A 19498-nucleotide genomic window follows, 5' to 3' on the forward strand; every position below is an offset into this window, starting at 1 on the left:
TTACCACTGCAGGGTTCTGACCTGGGCATGAGGGAAGGTTCTGAGTGGTGGTTACCCAGGTCTAGACATTTGTGAAAATCCACCGTGTGGAATGCTTAAGGATGATGGGGTTTACTGCATGTAAGTTACCTATCAATTAAAGAAAAAAAATGATAAAACACAAGCACTGTGTTTCGGTAGGGAGGGACATGGAGATCGCAGCAGAGGTCCTAGATTTGCTGCAACTTGGCACAGAATTTCTCTCTGAGCTTTTTGGCAGCCAAGACAGAGAAAGCCATCAGTAACTCAGCGGCTCACTCATCGGGGAGGACAGACGTTTCCCTAACCACGCCCCTGTGATGGGAGGACCGCATCACGGGGGTGTCATCCGTGGGGAGCCCAGCAGTGGGAGGCCGTTCACCGATGGCTTTTGCGTCTTCTCCTTCCACAGGGTACCGGAAGCTGCTGAAGGACATGGAGGAGGGCCTGATCACGTCGGGGGACTCCTTCTACATCCGGCTCAACCTGAACATCTCCAGCCAGCTGGACGCCTGCTCCATGTCCCTGAAGTGCGATGACGTCGTGCACGTACGCGACACCATGTACCAGGACAAGCACGAGTGGCTGTGTGCGCGGGTCGACCCCTTCACGGACCACGACCTGGACATGGGCACCATCCCCAGCTACAGCCGGTGAGACCGAGGGGGCCATGCAGCTCAGCAGAGGGGCTCACGGCGGGGAGCCTTTGCCTGCCGACCGGTGACCGCCCCCCATTCCCTCCTCCTCTTTGAAGCCCCCCAGGAATGTTGCTCTCTTAAATCCCGTTGCTTCACTAAATCCCAGAGCTCCGTCTTTCTATCATTACTGGACAGCTTAGAGCCTGAGTTCATGCTCCCTGTGTTCGACAGTCATCTCTCCCGTAGCCCATCTCCCCAACATCGTTCTGTAATTATATAGCAGTAGTCGCCAAGGGCTGAACATCAGCCTGCCCCTGGTTAGACGCCCCGGGCATCTATAAAGCATCCACAGGCTCTGACTCTGCTGCCCAGGCCAGCCCTGCAAGGCCAGCGTCAGTAGACCCGATTTACAGATGAGGAAACCGAGGCTCAGAGAAGTTAAGCGACTTTGCCCCAGTACCACGATGAGTCAGCGCCAGAGGCAGGATTCAAGACCCGATGCTCAGTGCCCAGTCCTCCCTGGTGTATCCCTGGGGCTCAGAGCTCACACCCTCCATAGAGCCCCCTGCCCGGGCCAGGCCCCCGCCGGCTTCCCCAGCCTCGGCCCTGGGGTCTCTCCAGCCCCTGAGGCTCCGCCCTCCCCTCTCCCCTCCCCAGAGCCCAGCAGCTCCTCCTGGTCAAGCTGCAGCGCCTGATGCACCGGGGCAGCCGGGAGGAGGTGGACACGGCCCACCACACCCTGAGGGCCCTCCGGGTAGGTCACCCAGCACCCCGCCAGCTTCACACCACCTCCCGGGCTCTTTTTGGAGGGGATCCCGAGTGGGAGCTATCCGTCTCCGTGGGATGGTGGATTGCAAGGAACCGGGCTCCTCAGGGAGGGGCCGCCCCCCCCAGAAGGAGCCCCACCTCTGCACCCTCCCCAGCTGCGGTGCACGCTCCCCTCGGCCGGCTCTGGTCGTTGCTGGAACAAGTCCTGAGGCCCCTCTCACCCCCTGAGCTTGCTCTCCTGTCAGGAGTGCTTTGATGCACGACGGATGTTCTCCCGCCGTGAGCACGGGGCGGGGCTGGGAGCCGAGAGTCTCCCGTTCTCAGCGGCATCAGTATGCCAGCGGGTCTGACCGGTTGATAAACTGATTTCAGAACACCCTGCAGCCGGAAGAACCACTTCCCACTGCGGACCCCCGGGTCAGCCCCCGCCTCTCACGAGCGAGTTTCCTTTTCGGCCAGCTCCTTCAGGTAAAGCTCTCGGAGCGCCTGCTGACCTTCATCCACGTTGTGCCACAGCCCTGCCCTCTCCCTACCGAGAAGAGGCTGTATCAGAACAGCACTGCTCTGTGTTTGTCCCCCACTTGCAGCTTTTCACAGCACCTTTTACATCTTCTGCGCATTTTATCCTCACAGTGACGGGTCAGTAGACAGTCTGCAGCTGTTGGAAGCAAACCTCGCTTTCATAAAAGATTTGAGCAAACTTAGGGCTAAAAGAAAGTTAAACATCTTAGCTGCTCAAATATTAATGGAGAAGTGAGGAGAGGAAAACAAACGTTCCAGATATCCAGGTCCTCAGATTGAGCATTAAATTTATCTCTGAGCATCCTAGCAGCCAGGGAAGAAAGGGAAACCCAGCAGAGTCTTTAAATCTTATCTGGTGCCAAAACGTTTTAGCTCTTTGGGACCAGGAAAAATTTTTCCCTTGTACTTGATTCTAAGAGGTTTTTTTTCTTTTTTTTTTGGCATGGATCGTTATACGAGGAACATTGAACAGCCTCATGGGTGATGTGTTCAGAAGTGATTTCACATAAACGCAGAAGCAATTCGTGCAGCCTTTTTCTCTATCACCAGTTGACAAAAGCTGAGAGTACTATTAAGATGTAGCCCCGCAAGGATGTTCCTGTGTTGGCGCTGTGCTAATTAGGCCCCAGCAGAGCTAGTGTGTCACTCCACTGCTCCATCCTAATGTTGGAACATAGGAAACCCAGAGAAATGGTTCACGGTGTGACCCCAAAACCCAGGCAGAGGCAAACAGGTAGCAGAAAGACACCTACGGAGGTGGAAGGGAACCCTGGTGAAGTCCGAGGCACCCCTGAAGGCAGGACCACGTGAGACCACACGTTTTTGTGCCCACACGTCATGCATGAGTCCAAAACCCTGAGTTTTGGGGGGACTTGCTCGAAGGCCGGTTAACAACAGAGCAGGGCTGACATCCCGGTTCCCTGGACCTTCCTCCCCGCAGAGGGGGGGCGTGGAGAGTCTCAAAGTAGCCCAGGGAGTAAGGTGCCCACCGCTGGGCGTCCCTTTCCGCCCTCCAGGACTCAACTCTGAATGGTGGAAGGGCGCAGGCACTCCCCCGGAAGACTCGGGGATGCCGAGGCAGGGGGTGAAGTCACCTGCACCCCCCGCCGGGTGGGCCGTTTGGGGGCGGCCAGGGGTCTTCCACAGCCAGAGCGCTCCAGGCCCCACAGTGCCCGTGGATCCCCTAGATGTGGGTGGGATTGCAGGGGGGCTCCACTGAGGGCCTGCTTGGGACCAGCCCCCTGGCAGGTTACGCCCAGCCGGGGAAGAGGGTGTGAGCATTTGTTCGCTTACTTGCCTGCTGACGGCATCCCAGACAGCTAAAGAAGGTGTGCCACCTGCTAGGTGTCCCCTGTGCTGAACGGGGGCGTGACTGACCCAGGCGCCCGGGGCGGAGCCCGGATCTGAACGGGGGTCTCCCGAGCCCGGGTTCTGCCGTCCTCCACCCGCTCCCGTCTGTCCGCAGTTCGTCAGCAGGTCCGAGAACAAGTACAAGCGGATGAACAGCCACGAGCGCGTGCGCATCGTCTCGGGGAGCCCGCGGGGGAGCCTGGCCCGGTCCTCGCTGGACGCCACGAAGCTCCTGACCGAGAAGCAGGAAGGTGTGGTGCCGACCTCCCCGCCCCCGCCCCACGCACGCCCGGCGGCCTCAGGGGTCTGGGCGGGCCGCGGGGGGCCCCCGAGAGTGGGGCTGGGACGGCTGCTCCCTCCAAAGCAAGGGTATCACCTAGGGAGGAGCTGCCCGGCCCTGGCCAGGAGGACCGACAGCCGCCCGGGCGCATCCTGCCAAGTTCCCCCGACCGACGCCCGCCGTACTTGGTTTGAGCCCAGACGCTCGTGTTATTTGGAGCTGTTTGCCGTGGAGCGTTTACTTATTGATTCTTTCCCTGCTGAGCACCGACTGCCGTTTATCGTGAAGCCAGCGAGGGGCCTCCCGGTGCGCAGTCCCCTGCAGAAGGCCCTGCCGGCGGCGAGCCAGCCCTCCCAGGGCCACGCTGGCCCCAGCGCTGACGGTGACGAGGGCCAGGGGCGCCTCTCCACCCCAGCCTCAGCCCAGGCCCTCCCTGGACAGCTTAGCGCCTGGAGGGCGTTACGCGCTTCTTGCCGGCGCCTCCTGGCCCGTGAGCAGGGCCGTCTCCCTGGCTCAGCGCTGTTGGCCCAGCTCCCGAAACAGCCCGGTCCACAGGTCACCTGTAAACTTGCCTGGATGGCGGAAGGGCGTCCTGGGCCGCTGGCTTGCGTCGATTTGTACAGCGGTTTTTGAGAACTAGCCCCCGGTGTCCCGTCCCCACTCCCAAATGGTTTTCAAGGCTCCATGGAGCTGAGAGGGCACCCGGGCTGCCCCTGCCCCAGTCAGTGCCCGCCCTTCCCTGTCCCCTACCAGAGCTGGACCCCGAGAGCGAGCTCGGCAGGAACCTCAGCCTGATCCCCTACAGCCTGGTGCGCGCCTTCCACTGCGAGCGCCGCCGGCCCGTCCTCTTCACGCCCACCATGCTGGCCAAGGCGCTGGTCCAGAAGCTGCTCAACTCAGGGGGCGCGATGGAGTTCACCATGTGCAAGCCAGGTGGGCTCCCCGCTGCAGGCTGCCCTCTTCCCCCTCCTCGTTCTCCCCCTCCCCGTTCTCCCCCTCCCCCTCCCCCTCCTCGACCTGTTCCTCCTCCTCCCCCTCCTCCTGCATCAAGGGCTCAGGAGCGGATGGAAGGGTGTGGATGGCTGGCTGCCGTGGGGACTGTAAAGTGTGACCCTGACCTTGCCCTCAATTGAGAAGCCTCGGGGTCTAGTGAAGGAGATGAGATTCACTTAAACGTGGCCAGAAAGGGGTCAGACATGCAGCTCTTGCGAGCCCAGGAAGCAGGGCGGAGGAGCCTGGACGAGACAGTCGGCCCGAGACCACCGGTGCTGCCCTCAGGACTGGCCCCTCTCCCCACAGATGTTGTCACGAGAGACGAGTTCCTCAGAAAGCAGAAGACAGAGACCATCATCTACTCCCGAGAGAAGAACCCCAACTCCTTTGAATGTGTCGTTCCCGCCCACATCGAGGCTGTGGCGGCCAAGGTGAGGCCGGCTGGAGGCTGGCAGGGCTCGTGAGCCACGTGCGCCATGGAGAGGGCGATGCTGTCACCTTCCCGTGGGGAACCTTCTTCCTCTCTCCCTCTACCATGTGCTGACACCTCCAGGCCCTGTCCTGCGGCTCTGCCGTGCGTTTATATTTGGAACCTCCTGTATTTCTGATGGCTTCCTGGTGCCGGTCCTCTGGTCCGCGTTGTCCAGGGATGTGTGCGCGCCTGGCTGTGATAACGGGGGCCAGAGATGGCGAGCAAGCGGGCGACAGGCACCGTGCTCGCCAGATGGGGGAAGTGGGCCTTCAGAAGGGTTCTTGGCAGTGATGCAGAAAAGGCGTCTGCACGCAGTTTGGAGTCTTCTGGAGCCAGACCTTGAGACCCTGGCCGGCCCTGAGCGTGGAGTTCTTCCTCGCTCCAGGGCTGGGTGAAGGCGGGGCTCTCGGCCCACGAGGATGGTCACGGCCCCGGAGTCTGGGACGGTGACCTGGGGGACGGCAGGAGCAAGAGTCCAGCCGGAAATTCTGAATTTGCCGCCCAGCTGATGGTCACTCCCGCACCCTCCCGCGTTGTCACACGGATCAAGGCACGGGCAGAGCTGTCAGCCAGCCTTGAAGAGTTTGTTGGGTATTAAAGCTTAGGGAATTGTGACAGCCGGACCGGATAGACAGTGAGTGGGCAGGGCTGGAGCTGAGAACATTTTAGCTGCGAAGGGGTTACCAGCCAAGAATCTGTGCTGTTAGAAATCCCGCAGTTGCTAATGCTGGCGAGACAGAGGAGCAGTGACCGGGGGCACAGGGGCCTGGGGCTGGCCATCTCTGCCACTGGACCTGGGTGCTGGTTCCACCGGCACGTTCAGTTTGTGAAAATCCACTGAGCTGCAGGCTTAGGAGAACGTGCACTTTCCTATATTCAAGTTCTGTTTCAGTGCAGAGGTTTAAGTGGCACCTTCAACAAAACAGGGATCGTCCTTCTTCAGAAACGATGCGCTCTCCGGGCCTCAGGGAGTCGTGCTTGAGAACCCTTACATCCTCCCGGGACCATCCAGCCGCCTCACCTTCCCTGTGTTTTCTACCCCCGTCCTAGTACCAAGAGCGCCTCCGCAGGCAGAATAGAGTAGCAGGTGTTCTCCGCACTGACTTGGGTTTTTATTAAGACTCACGCACACTGCCTGATTCACCCCGGACTGGGTGCCGGGCCTCTGCCAGCACCCATCCCTGTGCAGGGGGAGCCAGGTGTCCGGACGGGGGGCCTTGTCTCTCAGAGGCTGGGTTCTGCCTGGGTCGTTCTCTGGTTCAGCGGGGGCACGCGGGGCTGTCTCGCCCCCGGCTCTGTCCCGTGGAGCCAGACCCTGCCCGGTGGACCCGCCCCAGGCACCCACACAGGCCGAGGAGGCAATGGGCCCCCGCCGACCGCCGGCCACTGTGTCCGCAGAACAAGCACTGTCTACTGGAGGCCGGGATCAGCTGCACCAGGGACCTGATCAAGTCCCGCATCTACCCCATCGTGCTCTTCGTCCGGGTGTCGGAGAAGAACATCAAGAAGTTCAGGTAGGGCTCTGGGACCTGCCTGCAGGGGCCCTAAAGCAGCCGTCCTCTCCCCCGGCCTCACCAAGCCTCTGGGGTTCCCGCCAAGAACAGCTGGCTGTGTTGGGCCCACCCCTCCCCCGAGCATCCCTTTAGTGAATCCTTATCGAGGGGTCAGTCCCCAGTCCAGGGGGACATGGCCCTGACCCCTCCAGCAACGGAGACAGTAACACACACACACACACGTAAAACACGTCCAGGAGGATGGGTGCCGGGAGGGATGGGGGCGCCCTGGGACCCAGGTGGTCCGGGAAGCCAGCATTGGAGCAGGACCCACCACAGCGAGGCCAGGCCGGGCAGGTGCAGAGGGCACAGCTGGCACCCAGACCCCCAGGCGGGGATGGCCCAGAGGAGGCCAGTGTGCCGGGCAGAGCGGTGAGAGGTGCCTGGGGCCGAAGGGGGTCCAGACCACACCGGGCCGTGTCGGCCACGGAAGGATGTGACGTCTCCTTCTGAGTGAGACGGGAGCTACTGACGGTTTTGAGGAGTGACTTAATCTACTAAGGGATGTAAAGGCCCCGCTGGCTGCTGTGTTGAGACACAGGCATCGTGACAACCCACACGAGGGGTAGCGATGCTGGGACCACATCCTGCCCGGCGGGCGATGAGGAAAGGCCTGATTCTGGGTCCGTGTTCAAGGTCGGGCCTGTGTGATTGCTGAAGGGTTAGCGGTGAGATTTGATAGGAAGAGGAAATCAGGGTGATGCTGAGGTTGGGGAGGGGCGTGGCCTGCCTGTCACGTGGCACCGTCTCTGATCCCCACCCTTCCTTGCAACACAACTGCAGCTGACACTGAGAGAGGTCAGGCCACTCCATTCTCTCCCCAAATGTTTACTGAGCGCCTGTTAAGTGCCAGGCCTGGGACCCCATGAGTGAGCAAAAGAGTGCAGAGTCCCCCCCCTCACCACCTCCCACACGTTAGGACAGCTGCTGTCCACAAAGCAGAAACTCACACGTGTTGGCCCAGATGGGGAGAAATCGGAGCCCTTGCGCACTGCTGGTTGGGAACGTAAAAGGGTGCAGCTGCTGCAGAAAATAGTAAGGAGTTTCCTCAAAAATTAAAGTAGAACTACCATGTGATCCAGAAATCACACTTCTCGGTCTATACTCAAAAGAATTAAAAGCAGGGTCTTCAAGAGGTATTTGCACACCCATGTTCACAGCGGCATTATTCACAGTAGCCAAAAGGCGGAAGCCACCCAAGTGTCCACTGACAGATAAATGGATAAACAAAATGTGGTCCATCCCTATGAGAGAATATGATTCTGCCTTAAAAAGGAAGGAAGCTGACACATGGTGAAACATGGCTGGACCTTGAGGACATGATGCTCAGTGAAACAAGCCAGACACAGAAGGAGAGACGCTGTGCACTTGCACTTCTACGAGGTCCCTGGGGGAGTCAGATGCACAGAGACAGAAAGTAGAGGGGTGGGTGCCAGAGAGGGAGGGGGAAGTGATTGTTTAATGGGTAGAGTTTCAGTTTTGCAAGATGAGAAAGTTATGGAGATGCACATCGCTGCGAATAACTTACCGCGGCTGAACTGCACACTTACAAGTGGTCAAGATGGGAAATTTTATTTTAACGTGTACTTTACCACAATTAAAAAGACTTTTTTTTTTTTTAAAGTCCCCACCTCTTAGGATTCTCTAATGAACAGAATAAAAGGGGACAGTGCGTAAGGTGCTAAGTGGTAGACGCGATGGAGAAACAAAGCAGGGAAGGCAGCGTCGGTGGGGTGGCCGGGGGGTGGGCGGCAGCACAGGGGGGTCCCGCAGCGCGGGTCGGCCCAGCCAAACCACGCCCCTGTGTGTCTCCCTCGCCCTCCGACCGCCTGCAGGAAGATGCTGGCCCGGCCCGAGACGGAGGAGGAGTTCCTGCGCCTGTGCCGGCTGAAGGAGAAGGAGCTGGAGGCCCTGCCGTGCCTGTACGCCAGCGTGGAGGCGGACATGTGGGGCAGCGTGGAGGACCTGCTCCGCGTCATTAAGGACAAGATCGGGGACGAACAGCGCAAGACCGTCTGGGTGGACGAGGACCAGCTGTGAGGCGGGGGCACCGCTGAGTCCCAGCGGGACTCGGGAGGGGGTCCGGATCCCGCGGGGCCGCGCCGAGGGGCGAGGGGCGTCCTGCTGCCTAGACGGCCTGGGGGCTCTGTCCTCCCGTTGAGGGAGGCCCTCCAGGAAGGCCCCCGGGGGCAGATGCTGGTCGGGAGGGAGCAGGGAGCCGTCCACTCCACCCAGGGCTGACCCGCTGAGACGGCCAGCCCTGCGGGCGTGAGTCGGGAGACAGGACCCCACGAAGGACACAGAGCCAGGTCGGAGGCCAGCGGCCCCTGGAAGCCGGAACAGCAGTTGAATGTCACGCGTGGAATAGGTGTGCTGCCCGTAGGGAGGGGACCTGAAAGCCAGGCATCCCCCAGCCCTCGGGACAGAGGATATGCGCATTCCCAGGCAGAAAGGGAGGTGTGCCGTGCTGTTATTTTTCTTGCATTAAAATTTCTCCAATTCCTTGTTTTCAACCAATTGTTTAATAGTTTGCAGAGGCTTTCGGCTCTTGCACCCTTCCTCACCTACAAACCACCCCCAGCGAGCTCAGTTCAGGCCCCGTGTCATATGCAGGGTGAAGGTAGGGTGACCGTGCATCCCAGCTTTCCCAGGACAGGCCTGATGTACGCCTGGGTTTGGGGCTGATCACTAACAGCACCCCCTCTGACTAAGATGCGTCCTGATTTGGACGATAAATTGTATCGTCACCCTGGGAAGGGTCCCCCCCCTTTCATAGGCTGCCGGGAGGGTCTCGCTGTCTACACCCCTGCGTCCCCCGGCTGCAGCCGCAGGCTAGGCCCTCCTGACTCCGCTCCCCGGCATGTGTGCTCCGTCTGTCTGGGCAGGTAGCATCCTACGTGATGCAGCCTCGCTCCTTCTTTCAGTTCAGGAAGCAGCACGGGGGCTAAGGCCCTCCCGTGGGCTTACTGCCCACGGCCCAGGAGCCACACTCCCTCCACAGCAGACAGCAAAGGCTTTACGGGCTCTAGAACCATTCTTCTCCTCGACCCTCTCAATGCAAACTTCCTGAGCACAGCCCCAACAGGCACAACCAAACCAGGCCAGCTCCAGCCTGGCACCATGGCGAGTATTCATTCAGCAGCTGGTAGGTAGCAGGCTGGGTTCAGACCTAGGTCTGTGTGTTCATGGGAGTTGTGGGAGCAACTGCTCGTTGACAATCCACGTCTACGCTGCCTTTCTCACCAACCGAATCCTGATTGTATCCTGGGAAACCACGTGCACAGCTAAAAGACCATAGTCCCCAGCCTCCCTGGCAGCTGGAGTAATCAAGGAAATGTAAGGCAAGGTTTAGGGTAGAGACAAAGCAGACAAACAGCCCTTCCTCCCGTTTCCTGCCTAAAATACAGACGTGATGGCTGGATCTCCCGCAGTCATTTTGGATCTTGAGGTGCCCTTGAAGAGGGAAACCCTGCACAGAGGATGGTGGAACAGAAAGCCAGAGTCACTGATGACACTTTGGAGCCCAGGACTGCTGCTTGGGTTTCTTTTACATGAGACTGAAATAAATTTTTATCTTGTATTAAATGGCTGTTATTTTGGTTCTCAGTTACTTGCAGCCTCGAGCAGTTCTTAACAGACACAGTTTTGAATTGCTTTATGGTTTCAGATACCATGGACATGAGTTGATGACCCTCTGGTAGGTTTTTGCCACATATTGAAGATATGAATTATTAATAAAAGAACTCTTAACGAATACCTCATCCTAAAACAATAGCGTGTGTCCTGTAGCAGTTTCTAGCATTTCAGCTCTTAGAAATCGCATCAGCACCACAGAGCCCTGGGAGGTGTGAGTTGGGGGTGGGGGCTCCTAGGAGGGGGCCGGGTCCTCTCCTCCCTGTGATGACCCATCTCTACAGCACAGGGTCTGAGTTTGCCTGGGAGTATGATGCCTTAAAAAAAAAAAAAAATTTCTCCAAGAGCCAGTAAGCGATGCTTCTTTCTCCAAAACGGCCCCCAGAAACAAGCTGGATGTGCTGGGTCTGGAGAGGCCATGATTCCAGAGGTCCAGCCGTGATTATTTAGGGCCAGATAAACTGCCACACGAGGAGATGCAGGAGCTGGAAGGTCTTCTGCTTCCATCTTGTTAGCGCTCTAAGTCAAACAGTAAATTTTCCCCAAGCCCAGGCAATCGTGTTTCCACTTAGAAACCGTGCTTCCTTGTAAGTACTTAGAGCCAAGGGGACAGACGTGACTGGAAAGGAGTCCCGATGTAAAAGGCCTGCTGATTTATTTATATTTATTTATTTAACTTCAGAACTCTCAGGCTTGTGCAGAATAACCAAACCCGCAGCTCGCATATAATTGGGGTTGGCGGGGGGGGCGGTGGGACAAGAAGGGATGAAGACAGGCCACGCTTGGAGAAAATACCTTAAAAGAACGTGTGGTGGGTTTTTTTCCCAAGTAATTTCAGCCAGGCTCCAGGATCACAGGGCTGCAGTGTTGTATATATGTTAATCAGCTGGGGTGGGAGGAGAGAAGTGAGGGATGAGTTCCGAGCCCTGGGTCACTCCCTGCACGAAAGAAAGTCGGGAGAAGGCGGTGGGAGGCTGGGGTTTGGTACCCCTGGGAGTCAGGCCACGTGAGGATTTCAAAGGAGACCCGTGACAGCATCTGCTCAAGCTCCGGGCTCCCGACTGGCCTGGGAAGGAAAGGGGCCTGCGGGGCTGGGTGGTGAGGGCGCGCGCGGAGCTCTCTGCAAAGTCTGGCTGCAGCTGGAGTTACCACACCAGGGCCTGCAAGGTCAGTGTTTCCTTTGGAGCCAGCCCAGGACTCCGGGAGGCTGCCCTGAGCCACACAGTGGGGCTGTGCCAGGCAGATAACACCACTGACAAACGCTTGGTTCACCTCCAAGGGCATCAGCCACACAGCTCAGAGCCCCAGAAAGCATGTTGTATGTGTAGACCTACATTTTTCTTGGGAGAAAGTCCAGGCTTTCTCAGATTCCTAAGGGGTCCTGTAATCCCCAAAAGATTAAGGACAATTGCTCTTGGGTTGGGCAAATATTAACAAGTTTTTGAGCTCCTACTCTGTGCCAAGCACTTCCTAAATGTTCTTCTACTTACTGATCCCAAAACTCTTCTCCATGTTATACGGGAGAAAATCGGGGCTCAGAGAGGTTAAATAACTTGACCAAGGTCACACAGCTGATAGCTGGAACTCCACCCAGGCCTGGCTGATTGGCTACCTGCAGGCTCTGAACTGGATCTTCCAATTCAGAGGTGCTGTTTGGGGCCCTGGTGACATCTGTGTGCCTCTCCTCTGCTCTTCCAGTGACTGGGGAAGTGGTTGGTGTCCAGGGCAGTGTCTGGTTTGGGGCCAGGTCAGTGATCACATCAAGACGATGTGGATTTCCTCTCTTGGAGCCTTCTCCTGCCCAGCAATACCACCTGGGCAGGCCCTGGGTTTCTACCTAATCAGGCCACAGTCTGGGGGCGAGGTGGGTGGGAATGCAGGAAAGGAATGTCTTTGAGCTCCAGTGCCGTGTGCTGTCACGCTGCTCTCAAAAGCCATTGCATCCGAGGGCCTTGTTCTCCTGTAAGTGTGTCCGTCTGGGTTGGTGTCCCCCTCCCAGCCCTGTTTCGCTCCCTCTCCGAGGTTTGTCTTTGGCAGTCCCGCCAAGGTCAGCCAGGATGCTATGTCCGCTTGATGGGGAGGCCCGGCTCCCAGTGCCCTGCTCCAGCCCATTTTATTATCCAGAGTGTTCTGCAGGGGTTCCAACAACTTCCAGAAAGCCTTGCCTCTGTGCTCTGAGGGCCTGGCACCAGAAGGGGAGAAACGCAAACTCCAGAAGGGAAAGGGGCTGCTCCGGCTGAGGCTGAACCTTGGCTTTTAGTTTCAATTTCAAACCCCAGGAACCCAAACCGAAAGCAGCAGGAAGTGTTCCCCACCCCTCCCTGTTCTGGCTCCCACCCTCCCACCCACTCAGGCCAGCTTGCTGCCCCAGAGACCCCCATCCTTCTGGGGTCACCGGGCTGTGGGTAGCTGGGGAAAAGAAGAGAGCCCCCGGGGACAGCTCCATCCTCAAGGGGCTGTGACCAGCTTGAAAGAAGCAGCAAGTGCAGAGCACCTGCTGGGCCCGTCCCCAGGCAGTCGTGGGACACGGGGACATGAGGCCATCCACCCATCACCTGCACGGTACCGGGAACCTCAGAGAGGGGAGAGGCATCGAGGAAACGTGGTTCACCCTCGTTTTTAATCTGGAATTTTTCTATCTATTTTTAATACAACATCCAGAGTTCAAAAGCCGCACGTTCTAAAAGGCCATCCATTTAAAATTCTCACCTCTGCCCGTCCCCATTCCCCCCACCCCAATACACACAGGAAACCACCTTTCTTAGGTCTGTGTGCCTTTCACAGTTTTCATGCACAGACAAGCGATACCCACTCCTTTTCCCCCTCTGCTGCACGATCGAAAACATTCACACTGTTCTCTGCTTGCCTTTATTTATTTTATTTTTTTTACTGAAGCCTGTTTCTGGGGGCTCTTTGCTTATTCCTTCTCACAGCTGTCTAGTGTCCCCTGTCTGGATCCCGTCATTTCCTCGGCCGCCTGCGTTGATGACCCAGGGAACAGCTGTGCCTCTGCATCCCTTTACCCGGAGGCCCTGCAGGACATGCTTCCCTGAGAGGGGTTTGCAGTGGCGGGTTCCCTTGCCTGGTCCACACTGCCCTCTGCCGGGCGGTGCGGGTCCTCGCGGCCTGGGGCTTCTGCTGCTGATGGCCTGGCGCCCCGCTCTGGGACTCTTCCGTTCGGGCCCATCCGACCCGCAGGGGCCGCTGGCTTCTGGAGGGCCGACTCGCCACCACCTTCGTGCCTCGGTTACACTTGGCGGTTCCAAGACCGTGACATCTGGCACTGTTCTTTGCTGCCAAACGGTGTGTTCGGTTTGTGAACTGTGGTCCCTCCCAGGGGCTCGGGGGGTGGGGGGGGAGTTTGGTGCTGGGACCCCAGTCCACCTCCACGAGGTACAGGCCGACCCCTCCCCCATCCTCGCAGAGACACTCGTCCACACAGGCCTAAAACTGAATTCACGCCTTCACCCCACCCGCCCCTGACTCGGTCACTCAGCCAGAAACCTGGTTTTCATTCTCTCTCTCGCCTCTCTCTGTCTTCCTGTCTCTGTTTCTGTCTCCGTTTCTCTCTCTCTCTCTCTCTCTCTCTCTCTCTCTCTCTCACACACACACACACTCTCACATCACCGAATTCTCTGTCACCTTATCTCACTGATCTCACCCTGGTCCAGGTGGTCCTTGTCTCTCACAGGACGGCCAGAAGACCCTCCCACACCACACTTACCACACCCAACCACATCAGCCCTGTTGCTTTTCCTCTGGACGCTGGGGCCTCACACACACTGTTCCTCTTCTCTGAAACACTGTTCCCTTCACTCTGCCTGATTAACCGCCACTCACCCTTCAGGTGTCAGCTGAACCATCACCTCTGGGAGGTGGAGAGGCGCCCTCCCTGGCCTGAGCTGAGGTCCACACCCTGTCACAACCCTCATCTTCCCATGTCGGAATGACTGTTGATTGTCTGTCTTAACTGTGAGCGTCACATAGGTGGAGAGCATGCCTGTTTCGTTCACCCCTCGCCTCCAGTGCCTGGGTGCTGGCGGCCTGCTGGGATGGACACACAATTAAGCAAGTCATTGCATTGCCATTGGAACTTCCCAGGGTCCAGCAAGGATGTTCAAGAGTGATGCGGGCCAGAATAAGGCAATAGGGACAGATGGGGACCATGGCAAACTGGCAAACACATAATCCATCTAAAAGGGGCAGCTGGAACTCACCCCCAGTTGCTTGGTTGCGTGTAAGAAGCAAGACCCTGTCTTGCCAGATCTTCTGATTAGTCAACATGCGTTCCCCAGTGTTCCTACAGAGTTTGGACCGGGCTGCGTCAGGCATCCACCCTTGGTGTGACCAGCTGTGGGCACCAGCAGGCTGGGGTTGGGGGACTTGCCATTTGCAGAAAAGGAGTCATAAGTGGAGGCCCCCAAGGCACTCCCACAAGCCCCAAAGACGCTCCCCACTCTGTGATTCTGGCTTTCCCTTGTGGCCTTAGCCTTCAGAGGAGAAAAAATCCAAGCAAGACAGCAGAGGGATAATTTTCCACGTGGGCGGCTCAGAGATGCAGCTCAGAGAGAAAAAAGGCAGCACGTGGCCGCACCCACTCCGTGACCTTTCCTGGGCTCACTCACAGCTAACTTTTCTCTGGGCCCAGTTGTGTGGTTGAATTTTTATACATTTTTTTAAATGTAAACGGAAGGTGGAGGCCACTTTTGTTCACGGGGCTCATGGGGGTCTCCGGGGAGCTGGGCCCGGCTGGGCTCCTCCTAAGGGGCCAGGTCCCGCCCCTCGCAGGCCGGGTCGGGTACGCAGTTGGCCGGCCCAGCAGCCGCTGCCCTGTGCCAAGCAGCTCCCCGGCCTCTTGTCAGCAGAGCTCTGCTGATGGATGCAGCAGCAGCCCCGGGGTGGGGATGCCGTGGCCCACGCAGGCCGCCTTCCCACACCCACATCGATTCCCCATCACCTCCCATTAATTATTCGTGCGCGCCTGCCTCTGAGCACCACTGCGGGTGAGCTCTGCGGGATTGCTGCTCCCTTTGGTTTGGGGGCCTTAGACCTCTGACCTCAAAAAAAGACCCTCCAAACTAGCCGAAGAGTGCCACCCCCTCCAGCGGACCAGTGCGCCTACTGTGTGCCAGGCACATTCACGAATGTCATTTCCAAGCCTGGCACCCATCTGTGCCGGTGGCAAATATCATCCCATTTAATAGATGGGGAAACTGAGGCTCGGAGGGGCTTCGCCGCCAGGAAGGGGCAGAGCTGAGGCTTGAAGAGGGAAACCTCAAGACGCTCGTCACAACTGCCTAGGGCTTCCCTGGTGCGGATCACCTGGAGCTCATATCAGGCTCCAGTTTAGGGGCGGGGGTCAAGGTCAGACAAAAGTCAGGGAGGCTGGAGTGCTCAGGAGGGAGCGCTGAAGAGAGAGAGGGATGCCCCAACCCTGTGCTGAGGGGGCCTGTGGGAGAGGCCACAGGTACCGAGATGCAGGTGGGTCTGCCTCCTTCCGTCCTGTCCCCTCACCGGCCACTCATCCGTGCTGACCCAGTGCCCTCACTCCCTGAACTCTCCCTGCCGCCAACAAAGCCCTCTGCCGCCAAGAGCACTCGGGCTGGGTCCCTGGGCCCCGGGGTTTGCCCTCCGAGGCAGGGCGAGGCGGCAGGAAGTCTGGGGCTCCTGGGCGTGGGCAGAGCCGCAGCTGCCTGTGAAGGGGGTGGGCAGGGAGGGGGCGTGGAGGAGAAAGAGGAGAGGAGGTTTGGGGCTTTCTGGTTTGTTTGGATACTAAAATTAGCCATTGGTGAATGAGGGGGCAGAGGGCTCACACTGTCCTCTGAGCCCAGGCTGCTTCGAAACCCCAGGTGCTTGGCTAAAAATTGTATTGAAAGTTTCCGAGCCAGTCGGGGTGACTGGAAATGAATCTCTAATACAGGAATTTCTTTCTTTCCTATCACATGTCATGTTCGGTTCTGATCTTGTTTTGACCGATGCTGCATGTCTCCTCCAGCATTTGTGTCTCCGACTGAACGTGAATGTGGGTGTGAGGCTGTGAAATTGTGTTTGCCTCGGGGTGGAGGTGGGGAGAGATGGAGAGGAGCAGAGAAACAGAAAGAGACAGACACACAGAGGGACAGAGCTCAAGACTGAAAGGCCCTCATCTCCTCCAGAGCAAGGCCCGCTCTTCCCCTTCTGTGCCCCCAGCCCAAGACCTGGCACGGGGACAGCAGGCATCTCGGTGACAGGTGTGCTCAGGTGTGGCTGCACAGTGAGTGAGGGGTCCTTGGGCATCTGTGGGCCGGAGATGCAGCATCCCAGGGATGGAATGGAGACTTCTGAGTTCTAAGATAACTTTCTATGACCCACCCCAGCGAAGGTCATCTGTAAAGTGAGACTATAAAACCTGGGTGATGTACCACATGGAGTCACTGTGAGGACCAAGCAAGCTCACACAGGGAGCCCTCCACTTGGCATCTCTGGCTCAGCTGTTGCTAACTGCGGGTCTAGTGAGGCCAGGGCCCCTTGGCTTCTCCAGTGGCATTTGCCCAAATTAGATGTTCAAACCCAAACAAATGTGCCATTTCCCTCCCCAACCTATTCCTCTTCCCGCTCCGTATATGGCATCACCCCCTCACCAGTCACTCAAGCTGGAAGGTTAACACTCAGCCTCAATTCACAGCTTAACCTGCTTCTCTCCAGCCCCCACCCCCGGCCAGCCCTCCTGACTGGATCACTCTCTGACTGGTCGGCCAGCAGCAGTTCTAACCCATTTTTGTGCCATGAACCCTTGGGCATCTGAAAACCCAGAGACTCTCTCAAAATAACATTTTTAAAAATTGAAGTATAGTTGATTTACCATATTGTGTTAGTTTCAGGTGTACAGCAAAGTGATTCAGTTATATTTTTTTTCTTTCCATTATAGGTTATTATAAGACATTGAATAATAGAGTGCCCTGTGCTATACAGTATATCCTTATTGTTTGTCTATTTATATGTAGTTGTACATATTTGTTAATCCCAAACTCCTAATTTATCCCTCCCCCCCTTTTCCCCTTTGGTAACCATAAGTTTGTTTTCTATGTCTGTGAGTCTGTTTCTGTTTGTAAATAAGTTCATTTGTATTATTTTTTAGATTTCACATATAAGTGATATGATATAATATTTGTCTTTGTCTGACTTCACTCAGTATGATAATCTCTAGGTCCATCCATGTTGCTGCAAATGGCAATATTTTATTCTTTTTTATGGCTGAGTAATATTCCATTGTGTGTGTATGTGTGTGTATATATGTGTGTGTGTGTGTGTGTGTGTGTGTGTGTGTGTGTATACACACACACACATCTTCTTTATCCATACGTTTGTTGATGGACACTTAGGTTGCTTCCATGTCTTGGCTATTATAAGTAGTGCTGCTATAAACATTGGGGTGCATGTATCTTTTCGAATGAGAGTTTTTGTCTTTTCCAGATATATGCCCAGGAGTGGCATTGCTGGATCATATGGTAACTCTATTTTTAGTTTTTTAAGGAACCTCCACACTGTTTTCTGTAGTGGCTGCACCAATATACATTCCCACCAACAGTATAGGAGGGATCCCTTTTCTCCACACCCTCTCCAGCTTCAAAATGACATTTTTTAATGCATAAAATAAAATGCACAGGCTTGCAAAAGAAACTGTCTTTGTTGAAATACAGTTATCAAAATATTTAAAGAGCAAACCCATAATCTGGTAATTTATGCCTTTGTTGTAAATGCGTTAAATAACAATATTCAACAAGAAGATCCAGTGATGGGGCGGACCACTGTCATTATCCCAAAGTTGTGATGAGCATGGCGGTATTTCAGGTCACCTGTGACAGCCACAGGAGACACAAAGATGCCGGGTTTCTGTCAGTGAGCAAGTCCCAGAGCTGCGCCCACAGCCCTGTGGTCATCACGTCTGTTCACAGTGGAAGGAAACACTAACTTTCAGTTAGGGGTTAGGGAAAACGAAGTTGTAATTTTTCCAGTCAAAACTCACAGACACCCCCCCCCAACCCGGATCCTGTGCATGGGCCCAAGTGCAGAACCCCTGTCGGAGGGGTCTTCCTGGAACACGACTGGGTCACATCATTCCCCTGCTTTAGACCTTCCCCCTGGGAGGTGCTGGGGTTGGATGAGAGTGACTGACCCTGGCCCAGCAGCCGGCCCCATCCAGCCTCTTCCGGAACCTTCTTCCTCCTGCTTTCCACATCCAGCCACGCTGGTCGTGCTCCCTCTGGGTCCCCCAAACTCTTCCTGTCTGAGGCTTGCAGAGCTTCTGCTCCCTCTGCCAGGGATGCACCCCCTCAGCCCTCTCTAACCCTCCATGTCCCCCCAGATAGGTTGAGGAGCTAGCCCCCAATACCCATGGAGATGCCCTTATTTGGAAATAGCATCTTTGCAGATGTAATCAGGTTAAGATGAGGTACACAGTTTCAGTTATACAAGATGCATGAGTTCTGGGAATGTATAGATCAGTGAGAATGGGTAAAAATACTGCATTGTATACGGGAGTTTGCTAAGAGGATACATCTTAAATTAAGAGTTCTCACAACACACACAGACTGGCAACCATGCAAGGTGATGGATTAGTTATTTAACTTGATTATGGCAATCTTTTCACAATGAATGCATCTATCGAAACATCAAGTTGTACCACTTTGAGGTATACAATTTTTATATGTCAAAGAACTTCTCTGAATGCAACAAAGGAAAGAGGAGGTCATATTGCATTGAGGGTGGGCCCTAATCCAATGACTGGAGTCCTCATAAGAGAAACGAGAGGGAGATTTGGATACAGGGACACAGAAGGAAGACGGCCCTGTGAGGACAGAGGCAGGGATTGGGGTGATGCAGCCACAAGCCAAGGAACGCCCGGGGGCCCCCAGAGCGGGAAGAGGCAGGAAGGATCCTCCCCTGGAGCCTTGGAGAGAGAACAGCCCTGCAGACGCCTTGATTTCGGACTGGTGGCATCCGGAGAATACATTTCCGCTGTTTTAAGCCCATGGTTTGTGGTAATTTGTTGCGGCGGCCACAAGGAACAGACACAGAACGTCAACTCCAGCAGAGCCTGGGCTGCCTTCTCGGTCACTAAGTCACATGCCTGGCACACAGTCGGTGCTCATGAAGTGTTCGGAAAGGGTGAATGCGTTTCCGGAGATGTAAACCTCCGTCCCGGCAGGGGCGGTATTTTTGTCCTCAGCGACACAGGCACCGGATCTCAGTGCTGACCACCCCCTGGACCCGGGCCGGGTTTGCAGTCGGG

The 19498-nt window shown here is 56.3% G+C and overlaps 1 protein-coding gene across 5 annotated transcripts in view; it reads left to right on the forward strand.

The window, feature by feature from the left end:
- Positions 1-8968, forward strand: part of CARD11 (caspase recruitment domain family member 11) — a 106115-nt gene extending 97147 nt beyond the window's left edge. For all 5 annotated transcript variants that reach the window (XM_082358787.1, XM_082358790.1, XM_082358788.1 and 2 more), the window contains 8 exons: positions 431-671; positions 1314-1410; positions 1797-1892; positions 3412-3547; positions 4330-4509; positions 4876-5000; positions 6440-6555; positions 8430-8968. In XM_082358787.1, the coding sequence (XP_082214913.1) occupies positions 431-671; positions 1314-1410; positions 1797-1892; positions 3412-3547; positions 4330-4509; positions 4876-5000; positions 6440-6555; positions 8430-8634 (1196 nt within the window). In that variant the 3' untranslated portion in view covers positions 8635-8968. The remainder of the gene's footprint in view (positions 1-430; positions 672-1313; positions 1411-1796; positions 1893-3411; positions 3548-4329; positions 4510-4875; positions 5001-6439; positions 6556-8429) is intronic.
- The last annotated feature ends 10530 nt before the right edge of the window (positions 8969-19498 follow it).

This window comes from Balaenoptera borealis (genome assembly GCF_965194805.1).
Source record: "Balaenoptera borealis genome assembly, chromosome: 16".
Lineage (NCBI taxonomy): Eukaryota > Metazoa > Chordata > Mammalia > Artiodactyla > Balaenopteridae > Balaenoptera > Balaenoptera borealis.